The following is a 14,435-nucleotide window of genomic DNA, read 5'->3' as shown; positions in this document are numbered from 1 at the left end:
GGCGGGGACAAGTAGCGCGGAGCCGGGGATCGAACCCGCGGCTCCGGCAGCCGAGTGAATGAATGAATGAATGACGGTCTGTTCAAGATCCACGGTTCATTTTGTTGCCGTTTGTTTTTTATAAGCTTCATGTGTTTTTGTTTACTGAGCTGGTTCTTATTGGATCTCATGATATTGATGTTAAATCATAACTCTGTGTTTTCACAGATTCCTTTTGTGTTTATTTGCCCAAAAAAAGAAAGAAAACATGTTTGTTCTCCGGCTGAGTCGACGTCGGCTGGTTTTTCTTTGGACTCAAAGAGAAACTCAGGAGCCTCATTATGAAGGAAATATTCCACCAACAATCCAATAAATACCTTTTCCAGCATTCTAACCAGATTCCGATGATTTCTGACTTTGATATAAAGATAACAATTCGCTCCAAACCTGCATTCACATAATACCTTTTAATAAATGAGGCTCCAGGAGCAGAAGAGCCAAAGAAATGACGAAGACGCATCAGCGAGATCAGTCAGAACAGCAACGAGACATTTTAATAATCTTTGTCTGTTAAACAATAAGCGAACACGGACTCGTCTGAATGTGCTGCATGTTCTCTCTCTGCTGTCGTGGCACATGGTCGTCTCTCTCTCTCCATCTGTTGCTCTCGTTTCTCTTCTGTATTCTGTCTGTAAAATGACTGTAAATACATTTCCTGCTGCGTCACAACTTTATAAAACAAATGAGTGAATTGCACTACAAACCAGGTCGTGTTTAAAATCTTTTTAATATAATTCACAATATATTACATCAGGGGAGAGATAATACAGCAGGTCTTCCACAATGCAAATGAGGAGAACAAAGAGAAACCGTGAGTTTGTCGGTGTGGAGTCGGTGATCTGCTGCTTCTTCTCAAACTGAAAACTGGTTTTGGTTTGATGACCGGTGGACATTTAGATCATTCTAGGAGGAAGAATCAAGTTCAACCAGCAGCTCCACAGGAGAATCATAATAAAGTGCATTCAAATAAAATAACGCCTTCATAAATAATAACAGCACACTACAGTAAGAGCTAGAACATGTGATTATATTGCCTGTGGACTGATGTGAGTCCGGTCTGTTTGATGCTACGGTGACGGGCTGCAGTGATGAAGTAGCGTAACTAATCGAGTACCAAGGCACAGCAGCTCGTCGCTGCGTCACATGACACAGTTCAGACCAACGCTTTGTTTAGAGCTCAAGTAACGGAGTCTTTCAACCTTTAACCTTAAACTAGCAGACGGAGAGATTTCATGTTTTACAGGTTCGGGGTCGCGTGAAGACGGATTCTATAGAAATAGTCTTAATTTACTTAATTCTTTATTTTAAACAAGTTTGTTGATTGAAACAACAATTTAGATAATTGTTTACATCATAAATGTCTTGCTTCCTGTTTCTCAAATGTTGCTTTTTATATAGTAGTAAATTAAATAACTGGATTTTGGACTTTCAGTCTAACAAAACCAAACATTAGGAAACTTTTAAGGTCTCGGGATTGGAGACATTTTGCAGATCAAACATTAATCAGATAAATCCAAAACAGTTTGTTGCAGCCTTATAAAATCAATCAAACTTATCATTACTTCTGTCCCATGGTCCGCTCTGTGCGACCCCACATGAGCTCCCGAACCAGAGGTTGAAAAACTCCGCACTCAACACACACTGAGGAGGAAACTGTCGTGTTGGACTTTCACCTGTGTGCCGTGATGGCTACAGTTAAAGGAGGTGGACTGCAAACTTGCTTTCACGGCACGATATGATTATCTGAACTCCCGATTCCTTCGTTGTCAGGAAGCTTTGATTGAATCTTCCGCATGGAACTCTGGGAAATGAAATGCGTGTACGGTAGCTACGTCTGTTGGAGCTGGCAGAGATTATTGCTGTCATGTGGGTTTCTTATTTTAAACACAGTGATAACAGGAAGTCGGCTCGACTGCATCTGTGGCAGTGAAGGTTGCTGCACCGCCAACGTCCAGCAGAGGGCAGTGACAACAAACAGAAACCACTGAACAAGCATCTGGACCGACCAAACCCCTCAGTCTCGTATAAAAAGAAATTAATTACAATACAATTTTTCTTTTTCTTTTGCAGTCAGCCATGTTTTAGTCATGCTCTTCAACAGACACACCGTCTATACTGAAGACACAGCTCGTCGTCTCCAAACGAGTCTTTTACAATCAAGGCCGACGAGCTCGGCCCAAGTTTGTTTTTTGGTTGTCCAGGAATCTTTAATATTTTCTTCTAACGACTTCGGTCTTCGTACGTAACTTCATGACAGTATGGCGCACTTATAGCTTTGTAAGAAAAAAAAGTGCTGTATCTTTGTCTCACGAGAGAAATATTTTAAATCATAGAAATAGAATAGGAGCAGAACGGACAAAGTCTTTTTTCGTGGTTCAAAAGAAAATGGCGATTGTCATGGTGACAACCCACGTCAGTGGGGCCGTAGACGGACGGCTGATTAGTTAGCTAAGTTAGCTTGTCCATCTCCGGGGCGTTTGGGAGTGAGGCGGAGGAAACGTTAGACCCTAATACCGCTCAGATCATTTTCTGTAACCAGTGCAGCATTAAAGCATGGTGGAATTAGCAAGCTAGCTCGCTTACTAGCCAGCTGTACGCTCGTTAACTAGCTAGCTTGTCTTTTTCCGTAGCAGCAGGACGGTTAGACCCAGCACAGCTGCTTGCCACCAGCCCGCCGTATGGCTTATTTTCTGACAACCAGTACAGAATTAAAGCATGGTGGAATTAGCAATGCTATCATGCTACACTGGTTATCGCTAATCTGGTAATAGCAATGATCTTTCCTACGCTGTGACAAGAGTGCATGGATGAGGCATTTAGTTCTTAAACTTTTTACTAATTCAGCGGCTGGCTAGTTAAGTTAGCTAGCTTGCTATTTCCACCATGCTTTAATGCTACACTGGTTACAGAAATTAGCTTTACTTCGCTGTGACCAGAGTGTGTGGATGAAGCATAAAGTTAACTTTTGCTCTCTACGCTTCATAACGTTACCCGTTTTAGTCATTACTACAAAACCTCACCTGAGTGAGTCTGCGACTTGCCGTAAGTCTGTTTAGTTTTTACTAATGTAGCCCGCTGCAACGGTACACATAAAAAATGTCCGCTGCGTTGATTTGAATGTGATTGTCCGTTCTACTTCCACTCTACTTCTATGGTTTTAACAGCAGCGTCACTCAGAAATGCTTCTCGTTGTCAGCTTAGTTTTGCAGGTTATTTACAGTGTGACAGTGGTTAGTCTCAGGAGCGGGTCTGGTTTGTGTTGATCATGATGTTGGGCAAAGCATTGCGTCTTTTCCTCCAGGTGCCCAAGTCTCGAGTGTATCTCTTAATCTGATGGAACCACTGCTGCGTGCGGGATTTGTCTGAGGCGCGAAAAACGAAAGACTCCCGCCGGATGTCGAGCACCTCAAACGTGTCCTCGCAGTCCGGATCTGTGGACACCACACAATTTCCCAGGCGGATGGGCTCTCTGAGCACAGTGAACTTCCCGCTGCTTTTGTCCTTGATCAGAACCAGAACTCCGTCTCGAATGCTGTCCCCGCCACCTTCTCCCTGAGCCCCCACGTCGGTGCCCTGTCCCGGGGCTTCGCCGGCCCGCTGTATCCTCACCATCAGCAGACTCTGGACGTTCTGGAACTTGAGGGCCTTGCTGCCCTTCTTCACCCACTGACCGTCCGCTGGCTGGGACAACTGGAGGGGTCCCTCCATGACGAACCGCGTGTTTTCTCTCGCCCAGCCCACCGTCTTCATCGACACCTCTCGCATCTCGATGTTGATGACCTCCCGGTTTTTGCGGCTGTCGCGGCGGAACGAGCGCAGGGACCAGGTGACGCCGTTGCCCTCCTGCTTGGTCTTCATGTTGATGTGCTCCAGATGGGATTCCACCCGACTCTTGGCCTCGCGGAGACGCGCGTAGTCCGGGTGGCACTCTGGAGTGACCTTGATGATGCGGCTCAGCAGGAGCGGGTATTTGGTGACCCGCTGGAGGGGCGCCATGAGGAAGGAGCGCAAGTTCATGCGCCGCAGTGCCGTGTTGTCATTCTGGGAAACGTCCAGGAAGATTCTGAGAAGACAGAACCAGAGAAATAATTAAGTTGAAAGTGGATACTTTAAAAAGCTGATTACTGTGAATAACCAGATTGTATATAAGACGTAGTCATCGTGGCATCACCCACTGGTTTGCGTTTTGAAACCTTGAGTTTGTCATTTTCTCATAGACTTCTATACAACCAGAGGAGTCGCCCCCTGATGGCCAGGAGAGAGAATGCAGCTTCAACACATGAAGCATCGGCTTCATTCGGCAGAACCGGAGGTCAATGCCCGGGAATCACAGGACGGACTGACTCATGACCATCTGCCTAAAAATATTAATCATAGCAGCTCTTCTCTCAAAATAGACCTTCTGAATAAGTGATATCGGCTGTCTCTTCAATTAAGAAATAGAGAAACCAGCCGTGGCATGAACTTTACACCACACACACACACACACACACACACACACACACACACACACACACACACACACACACACACACACACTAACAGGAAGAGGAATCTACCTGAGCAGCTCTTTCTCCTTCTCCAGCGTGTTGAGCATGTTGACCGAGGTGGACTGCTGCAGGCAGTAGGTCTGGAAGGCCGGCAGCATGTTGACGAACTCCAGAAAGATCTCTCCGATGTACACCGTGAGCAGATCTTCATCTCCCTGAGGTCAAACCACACGAGAGAAAATGGTCAATATGCGACTCTTAAATATGTCTCACACTGGGAAACAAGTGGTCTTTGTCCATTATTGTATCTTAAAGCTTTCAGGTAACAGTGAGGAGATTATTGTCGGTTTCTGGATGAAATGGAGAAATGATGGTAGCTGCAGCAGAGTCCTCACTAGATCTCAGAAGTTAAATTATACTTCACCAATCCCAATGACATCGGCTACCAGACCAGAAAAGAGACGGTTTCGGGATCTTCTTTCTGACTCAAACTAGAATTACTGCCTCCACCAACCAGTCAGGTGTCAGTTTACATCCATCTGTCCAAAATGTCATCACTTCATCATGTTATCCGATTCGATATTTGTGTGAAATCTTCAATATAAGAATATGAATTCTAGCAAGTTATGTCTACCAATCTACCTGTCTGTCCACCTACTTGTCTACCTGTCCACCTACCAACCTGTCTACATACCTGTCTACCTACCAACCTGTCTACCTACCTACCTGTTCACCTACTACCCGTCTCCCTTTCTAGATTTAGCTGATTTCAGCTAGTGCTGCTAGCTACTTTGATTGGAGAAAAGTTGAGAACTCTGCTGAGTTTTTATGTTGGATAATTTTTTTAAATCCAGCGTTCTTGCTGTTTTTTCAACATTACCAACGAGAGCTTTAAGACCACTAAAAACAAGACCATGTCGTTGAAGCCCCAATAGTCTTCCCGTGTGTTCACCTGGTCGAAGGCCTGGTCGATGCTGTCCTGCAGGTGTTCAGTGAAGCGGTCGTTGACGTCAATGAGCTCCTGAACGTTGCTGAAGACCACGACGAGGTGCTCTGCTGTCAGCAGCCCGGCGCTCTGCATCGGACTGTAGAACTCGTCCTTGATGATCCGCAGGTCCTCGCCGTAGCTCGACTCCGTGTTCAGGAACTCCAGGATGGCTTCCTTACGCTCGGTGCGCAGCTTGGAGCAACGTTCACACATGCGCTCCCCTCGCTCTTTGGAGGCGCCGTCCCTGAGCCCGCAGTCCGGACAGGGTCTCTGGGCCTCCCAGGCTCGGAGGGACGCCGACGGTCTCTTCCAGGTGCGGGACAGACCGGGTCCGATGCCGCTGTCCACCCGCTCCACCTCGGATCCCCGGCACCGGCGGTAACGGCGAGGCTTGCTGTCCTCCTCGTCCCGCTCGTCGCTGAGGCCCACCACGCCGCTGTCCACGCTCAGGCTGCTGATGGTGCTCCAGCGGTGCTGCCCGGACCGCGTCACGCCCAGACCCGCCTGGCGCTCCTCGCCGGGCGGCTCAGAGCGACCACGAAGGGCTGCTGGAGCTGGAGAGAGATGGAGGATGGTCAGGTTCATTAGTGCTCACACACTCCCTTTAAGTCTAGCCTGAGTGTTTTTATCTTAAGTGCAACAAGGTCGTCATTTGCATATTTTGACTGACACTGAACACAGAATCATCAGTGTTTGGAGGAGGAGGTGACGACTGGGTGCAAAGGTCACAATATTCAAGCACGACAAAACAAACAGACCTAAAATATTTTAAAAAGACGTGACTCTCAGTCTGAGGTTCATTTTACAATTCACGGTGATTTTCCTGAAGGTTTGAGGGAGACGTGATGAGGACTTGGATGTCTGGGATGTAGTTACAGGAAGGAAGTCATAACGTCTGAAGTCATTGAATCACATGGAGATGCACAATGTGACGTCATCTACTATCTCTGCCCAGGAAGTCGTGTTTTTGTATCTTAAAAAAACACTTAAAGGGACACTGCACCAGTTTCATCATCAGAGTTTGTCTCGTGGAGAAGATGCGGTTCAGGTTGTTGAAAGTCTTTTGTGCTTTCGAAGGAGCTTTGTAGTCTGAACACTAGAATTACCTCTTGACTCCTGGTTTTAATGTTTCAGTGTCACTTTACATCCAGCTCTGTCCTCAATGTCATCACTTCATCACTCTATCCTGTTCAGTGACATTAGACCTCCAACATATAATCCCTTCTTCTTTGAGTCCAGGTGGACGTTTTGAATGAGTCCCCCTCAGCTGTTATTGAGATGTTGAGAAAGGGACGGACGGACGGACAACCCTGTAAACATAATGCCTTCTGTCACGTCTGATGACATCATCAGGGTTATCTCAGCACTGACATGGAGATTCTAACAGAAAGCAAACTGGAGGTGTGGACTTTGATGGTGTTTGTTGGGTAGACGAGGACGATCTCACAGAAAATAAATGTAGCTTCAGTTTTGACCTTTTGTCTTTAGTTCATCCGTCTTTTACGAGTTCCCCAAAATCTTTAAAAAGGATTCTAGTGAAGTACTTCTGGTTTCATCCTGGATGCCGTGCTTCAGGACAGAACTACCTGAACAGCTGGTTCACAGTCAACAGTTTTCACTCCGGAAAAACAATCTGCACCACATTTGGTGAATAAAACATTTGGCTCGGCCATGTTGTCTTATAAACGGGTTCCACGTTCTTCTTCAGTTCCTACTTGACATAACCTTCAAAATTCTGAAGTTCATTCTGCAATTCCAAAATAAGATGCTTCAGATAAAAATACTTTGATTAGATTTAAGTGTTTCAACTTCAATTTAATTTAGACTTTCTGTGTTTTGATGCACATTTGAATCCTGAAAACATTTCCTGTTTCTAAAAGAGAAATGCATTGTGGGCCTTGAATGATTTGCTCACTGAATCCTTTTCATAATAAAAACATTGTAGCTTCAGTTTCATCATCATTTGTTTAAAAGTAAAATACAAATCTGATGCATTTCACGAGAACGAGGTGCTCGTCCTTATTCCTGAACAGAATTTAAGTATTTTAACCGTCAGCATTTCCTGTTTCTACATGAGAAATGCATTGTGGGACATGAGATGATCTGCTCACTGGATCCTTTCTAGTTTTATAACAAAACCTCGTAGCTTCCGTTTCATCGTCAGTGTCTCCAGAAAGTGAAATTAGAGTGTGATGCATCACAGAGTTCCCTGAACTCACCGCTGTCTCGGTCTCGGTCCCGGTCTCGGTCTCGCCGGTGTCCGTGGAGTCGTGCGGCTGCTGCGATCTTCATCTCCAGCTGTTTGCGCTTGGAGGCGTCGGCCGGCATGGGGTCGCTGTAGTGGGGCCGCAGACGGCACTCTCGCTGCGCCCTCACCGTCTCAGCCAGCTCGTAGGCGGCGTCCGAGCTGGAGCGCCGGCAGCCCAGACCGGCGTGCTACCGGAGGACACGTGTGTCAAAAGATCAGACAGAAGAAGAAGAAGAAGAGGAGCAGACCTCCCAGAGGAGGTGAGTGATGATGATGAGGTGAGGAGTTTTCATGTCACCGTTACATAACACATCTCTGTTATCTCTCTGATCCTCGTACAGCTGACGAGGATCCAGATTTCATACTGAGACTCTTAATCTCCTGCCAACGGAGTCTGAACACAACCACACACCCAGAAAAACCTGCGCTGATCTCGAACTTGAAGAAGCCATCAACGGGGCCTCGAAGTCTCATCGTCTCCTGGCTGCTTTTTTTTGGAGGTGAAGCGAGGACGGACACAACTCTCCTCACGAGGCTTTAAAATCCCTCTCTAGGGTCTATCAGGGAAGGTAAGTTCAGAGGTCAACGCGACCACACGCGACCCCCCCCCCCAACATCCACTGATGATTATCGGCTTTACATGACAGATGACCTCCACAAACAGATCTCTGATAACCAGACTGAACGGCTTCTCATCCAGAGAGAGGAAACATGATTTACAGCCTGCAGCGAATCAGGTGAAAAATGAAGGAGAATAATTCATGTTCCTCTCAATTATCAAATTGCACAACAGCGTTGCTTTGGGAATGCAGAGAATGCAGAGGCAGACTCCGAAACACAAGAAAAAGACAAGAAGCAAAGATCTGTTCCTCTAAACCTACAGTCTCTGCAGCATGCGGGCGAGATGTGACTCCATTCTGTTTCTGAGCTACCGGCTCCTCTCACGGCATCCTTCAGACGATCGGTCCTGTCTCAACAAATACCTCTGCATCAGAGTGTGTGTGTGTGTGTGCGTGTGTGTGTCGCAGTCATCCTTGAACACCACACAGATCTTTTGTGGTTCTACCGCCAAAGCAACGAAGGAAAAACCAGACGAGACGTTAAAGACGTGAAAGAAAAATGAAAAAATGAAATAGAAATCCTTACGCATTCTCCTGCTTCCTCTCTTCCTCCTTCTCTTCCTCCTCTTCCTCCTCCTCCTCCTCCTGCAGGCGTCTCGTCGTCGTCGTCAGCCTCGGCTCTGCAGGCCGTTGCCGACGTTGCCATGGCAACGGCGGAGGGCTGACAGTCGGCCGAGGGGGCGGCGGTGATGTCGTCACGGCCTCCGTCCTGGTCACCTGACAGCCTGACGGGGGCCTCGGAGGAGATCTCTGCACTGCAGCTGGAGGAGGAGGGGAGAGAGGGGGGAAGGAGGAGAAAGGAGAGGAAGGAGAGGGAGGAAAGAAAATGAGGAAAAGTGAGGAGGGTTGAAATTGTAATTCTGACAGAGCTCTCTCCTCCTTACAGCATCTCTGTCACTCATTCCTCCTCTCCTTCCTCCTCCTCTTCAGCTCACATGCCTCTCTGCTTCCTGCTGTGCTTTCCTCTATACTCGCCACACACCCTCCTCCTCCTCCTCTTCCTCATCATCATCATCTTTTTACCCCTCAAACACCCAAATCAATGCCTCCCCCTCCTCAGGAGGACAGCAATTAGACACACGAACGGACGTTAACACCTGAACCCCCGGACCACACGCACGCACACACACACACCTACACACACACACACACACACCTACACACACACACACACACACACACACACACACACCTACACACGCACACCTACACGCACACACACCTACACACACACACATACACGCACACCTACATGCACACACACCTACACACGCACACCTACACACACCTACACACACACACACACCTACACACGCACACACACACACACCTACACACACACACACTTACATACACACACACACACACACACACACACCTACACACACACACACACACACACCTACACACACACACACATAGACCTACACGCACACACACACAGACCTACACACACACACACACACACCTACACACACACACACACACCTACAGACGTACACACACACACACCTACACACACACACACACACACCTACACACGCACACACACACCTACACACGCACACACCTACACACACACACACACACCTACACACACACACACACCTACACACGCACACACACACACACACCTACACACGCACACACACACACACACCTACACACACACACACACACACACCTACACACACACACACACAGACCTACACACACACACACAGACCTACACACGCACACACACACCTACACACACACACACACACACACCTACACACACACACACACAGACCTACACACACACACACAGACCTACACACGCACACACACACACACACACACACACACACACACATGGAATCATGCAGCACACAGCAGCAGGTGATCTGAGACAAACAGCTCAAACTCTCCCTCATGAGGTCACAGATCAGAAGCTTCATGAACACAATGAGCTACGACCTCATTTCCTGTCCGATGTCTCTGCTGAAGCTCCACCAACAAACCAACTTAAAGAATCATTTTGTTTTCTGGTCCTTTGGGAGAAGACGAACAACAACAACAACACTGGTGTGACATCATGGAGGCTTTTTAAAGTTGTTGCACACAAAGCAGCATAATCAATAATCTGGACGCCTGTTGAATGAAGGTTTGGGTTCAAAACACACAGAAACACCTTTATACATATCTGATATGTGTTAATCTAGCCTCGGTATTAAAATGCATTTATTATCAGGCTTTCCAAATAAACAAATCTATTAAAAAATATAATTATTATAACGTCACGTAAAAATGTCAATTTAGTTGATTTTTTATGAAATATTGAATTGATGTTATTTTTATGAGAACACTGACTATAAATAACAAATAAAATATTTTTTTACAGGAAACACATTTATATATTTAATATGTTTATATTCTACACAGCACTAGTAGTGTCACTAATGTGGGCGTGTCTCTCAGGTTGCAGGTACAACCAATCAGAGAGGAGCTAATAGAAGGTAAGTTACTGTGATCACTAGACATCGTTATCAACAGAACAAAGAGCCCCCCCCCCCCCGAGGGTTCCTGTCCCGTCACATATCGATCAGCTTCAGAAGAACACACACAGCTTTAAATTCTGCTTCCACACATTATTAACACACGAGCTGTGTGCAGTGTATGGATTCAGTTTCTAACTCCGGGGAGCTTCACGGTCCAGCAAACAAAAACAACAACGGAGTGAAAATATGACATCACGGCAAGAAAACTCTTGTTTCAGCAGCTTGAGAAGATTATTATGTTTGAACTCAAATGAAATGTGTTTGTGGTTCTTCGTGGGATCAGCAGGTTCAATAAGCCTCTAATAGAGCGTCAACAATGTGTATCGTTGTATTGATTGACTGAGTGGTGTTTGGCAGACTGTCAGTAGAATGAGAGGTTCTAAAGGGACTCTGGTGCTCTGAAACACGCCCACTTTAGTCCACAGGGGGCGCCAGAATCAACACATGAGTCCCTCGTAGTAATTTAAATAGCGTCACTGCAGATTGTTTCCATTACTAACGAATCCTAGTTCGACATTTTGGAAGTTAGGGAGGAATAAATAGCCCGTTGAAGCGTCCACACAAAGTGTCACTGAAGGCCTTTCCTCCACAGTGCTGCGCGTCCCTCTGTGGTGACGTATGGGAAGTAATAACCTGCAGCTTTAATCCACCAGGAAACCTCCCACGTGATCGATCACCGCTCAACACGCCGCCGCGTGACACCGAAATTAACCCGCCTGTCACTTCCACTGATGCATATCACTCCAATGAAACATAGTTAATAGTGTGCATCTAATAGAGACAAATAAATAGAAGCTGTCCCTCCACATGCACCTTCACTGCTGCGCTGCCTTTCTATAGAAACCCTCGCAGGTGTAATAACATGAATATTAACACAAGCAGAGCTGCATTAACGCTCCGTAAGCAAGTTATGCTGCATGAAAACACTTCAACAAAGAGACGCATGGGTGGAAGTCAAGCACCTCGGGCTGCAGACATCACACAGAACACAGTCATGTTTTATTAATACAATCTTTAAATATATTCACAGAGCCTGAAGCCACATTTAAAGCGCAGCGTGTTGCATTGTGGGAACTAAAAGATGAATCCATTGGGGATAAACAACGTTGGACATGTGAGAGGGCTCTGTGGAGCTGCAGGAGCGCTGATGTGATCGCTTGACTCATCGATTGGGAGACAAGTCATTCACTGACGATCAATTAAGAGTCAAATGAAAAACTTGAGGTTCTTAAATGTGAGAATTTGCTGCTTTTCTCATTTTGCTACGGATTGAAACATCTGAACAACTATTGGTTGGATTTCCATGAAATTGTAAAGAGACATTCATGATCTCCAGAGGATTAACCTCTGAGGTTTGTGGTTCACCTGGACAGGTCTCCAGATTAGTAGCATGTCTTTGGATTGTGGGAAGAAGACGGAGAACCCAGAGAGAACATGCAAAACTCCACACAGAAGAGGACGTGCAGCCCGGGAATGGAACCCCGTTCCCTCTCGCTGTGAGGCCTCCAGCAGCAGAGGTGTGTGTAAGCACACTTCCTGGTGTGTGTGTGTGTGTGTGTGTGAGCGTGTGTGATATCCATTTATCTCAGTTATTGTGCTAACAGCTGTCGGAGCTAACAGGGCTGCAGACAGACGGAGGACTGGCACCGTCTCTCTGAGCTGTTGGCTCAGTAACAAGGACGAACAAGAGGGCGTGTCCAGGTCCTCTGTGCAGTATAAATATTAGAGCCAGGATACTAATTATTGATTATTGATGATCTATAATGTTGTTTGATTATAGCAGCTGGTCTACGAGGATCCAGAATATTTATTTGAACCACCGTCCCGTTGTTAACACTCACCTCTTCTTGATGAGGTCCAGAGCCGACCCGATGAGGCCGTCCTTCATCTTGTAGATCTTGGCTCCGTAGCTGGTCCCCTCCAGGAGGAGCGCCGGGCAGCAGCTGGAGGGCCGACCCCAGTTCTCCCTGCTGGGCGGGAAGGGAACCGACCCGGCCGGTTCCAGACTGCTCCTCCTTCTCGGGCCCGTGCAGATGGGAGTGTATGTGGTGACGGAGGTGGGAGCTGCGGTGCTCCTCGGCTCTCCTTGCACCTCCTCCGAGTCCTTTTTTCTGTTTGCTCCACCAGAAGGAGGACTCTTAACGTCTGATGCTCCTGCTCCTTCAGATCTTCCAGCTCTCACAGAACCGGCTGTGGACTCCTGGTCTCCCTCCTTCTGCCTCATCATTTTAAACTCCTCGAACGTGGGGATGTGGAGGCGTCCCACGGGAGGTCTGCGGCGCTCGGACGCAGAATCCGATCTCCTCCTGGTCCCTGCGATGTTGTCCGTTGTGTAGGACGTCTTCACCACCTCCGGGCTGGACGGGGAGCAGTGGAGAGCCAGGTTGGGGCTGCTGTTCTGCCGCCGGAGCTGCAGGCGCCTCAGGACCTCCTGCTTGATCTCCTCGTGACTGGTGATGCGCATGGAGCTCGGTGGCCTGGACGCGGCGGCGGTGGAACTCACGTCGTCCATGGACGTGGCAGCTGGGGGGGTCGACAGAGGCCGCAGCGGGAGGTGCTTCACGTGCTTCAGGTGCTTCAGGTGCTCCGCGGACGACCTTGCGCTCTGGAGGCGGAGCTTCTCCCTCAGGCCCTTCCTCGCATCCCATTCGTCGACGCCGCCCGGAAACAGCAGCTGGGGGAAAAGCGGCAGGTCCTTTCTGGGCAGCACGTGTCGAGGGTAAAACGCCAGGCTCTCTTGGTTGGGGACCAGTCCAGGGCCCCCCATCATAGATCCATCCGGGGGCCCGTCATACCAGTGGCTGGTGGAGGTGTAGCGTAAAATAAACTCGCTGTCCGTACTCCTGTAAGGGGCGGCGCCGAACGCACACAGGCCAGGATCCGCCACGGTGTTCCAGTTCAGGTTCTCCATGCTCCTATAGGGCCTGTAGCTTCCTGCGTAGCCGCAGGGGCCTGGGGCTGGACCTGGACCCAGAGGGCCCTGCCTGCTGGAGCAGTACCTCAGCCCCAGGTTGGTGAGCAGGGTGCTGCTGTTGCACCTGGAAATGAGCGGGAAGTGGGGCCCCTGGAGGCCCGGGTAGTGAGGGAGGCCGGGTCTGTGTCGGTGGAAGGAGGACAGGGGGTCGGGGGACAACGGGAGGTCGGCGATGCAGGGCTCCATGTCTATGACGAGGCGGAGGGGGGAGGCGCAGCCGGCAGGAGAGCCGACGGAGGCGGCGGTGGTGGTGGAGGAGGTGGAGGAGTAGTCACATGGTGGAGGAGGCTTCACGTCTGACATGGCTGTGGGCGGAGCAGACGGCCCTCAGACTCCTGCAGCCTGTAGAGACCACCAGGTGTAAACATGTTAGTATCACATCAGATGTAATTCTGTCTGCTACAATATCACCATGAGAGACAATTCACCACAAATCACTATGAACCAGTCTCAGTGTAGTCCTGATCCTCTACCAGTCTCAGTGTACTGATCCTCTATATGAACCAGTCTTAGTGTAGTCCTGGTCCTCTATCAGA

The 14,435-nt window shown here is 48.2% G+C and overlaps 1 protein-coding gene across 1 annotated transcript; it reads right to left on the bottom strand.

Moving 5' to 3' along the window:
• Positions 1 to 3,276: 3,276 nt before the first annotated feature.
• On the bottom strand, positions 3,277 to 14,202 carry arhgef49 (Rho guanine nucleotide exchange factor 49). Its single transcript, XM_076112197.1, has 6 exons — positions 12,767 to 14,202; positions 8,975 to 9,146; positions 7,737 to 7,953; positions 5,482 to 6,071; positions 4,599 to 4,744; positions 3,277 to 4,102 (listed from the first exon to the last, which is right to left on the bottom strand). The coding sequence occupies exons 1-6, from the start codon at positions 14,200 to 14,202 to the stop codon at positions 3,277 to 3,279; spliced, it is 3,387 nt and encodes a 1,128-aa protein (XP_075968312.1).
• Positions 14,203 to 14,435: the final 233 nt, after the last annotated feature.

The sequence above is a fragment of the Anarhichas minor genome, unplaced genomic scaffold (assembly GCF_050575085.1).
Source record: "Anarhichas minor isolate MPS153535 unplaced genomic scaffold, ASM5057508v1 ptg000048l, whole genome shotgun sequence".
Classification (NCBI taxonomy): domain Eukaryota; kingdom Metazoa; phylum Chordata; class Actinopteri; order Perciformes; family Anarhichadidae; genus Anarhichas; species Anarhichas minor.
This window is presented reverse-complemented; position numbering and strand designations above follow the sequence as displayed.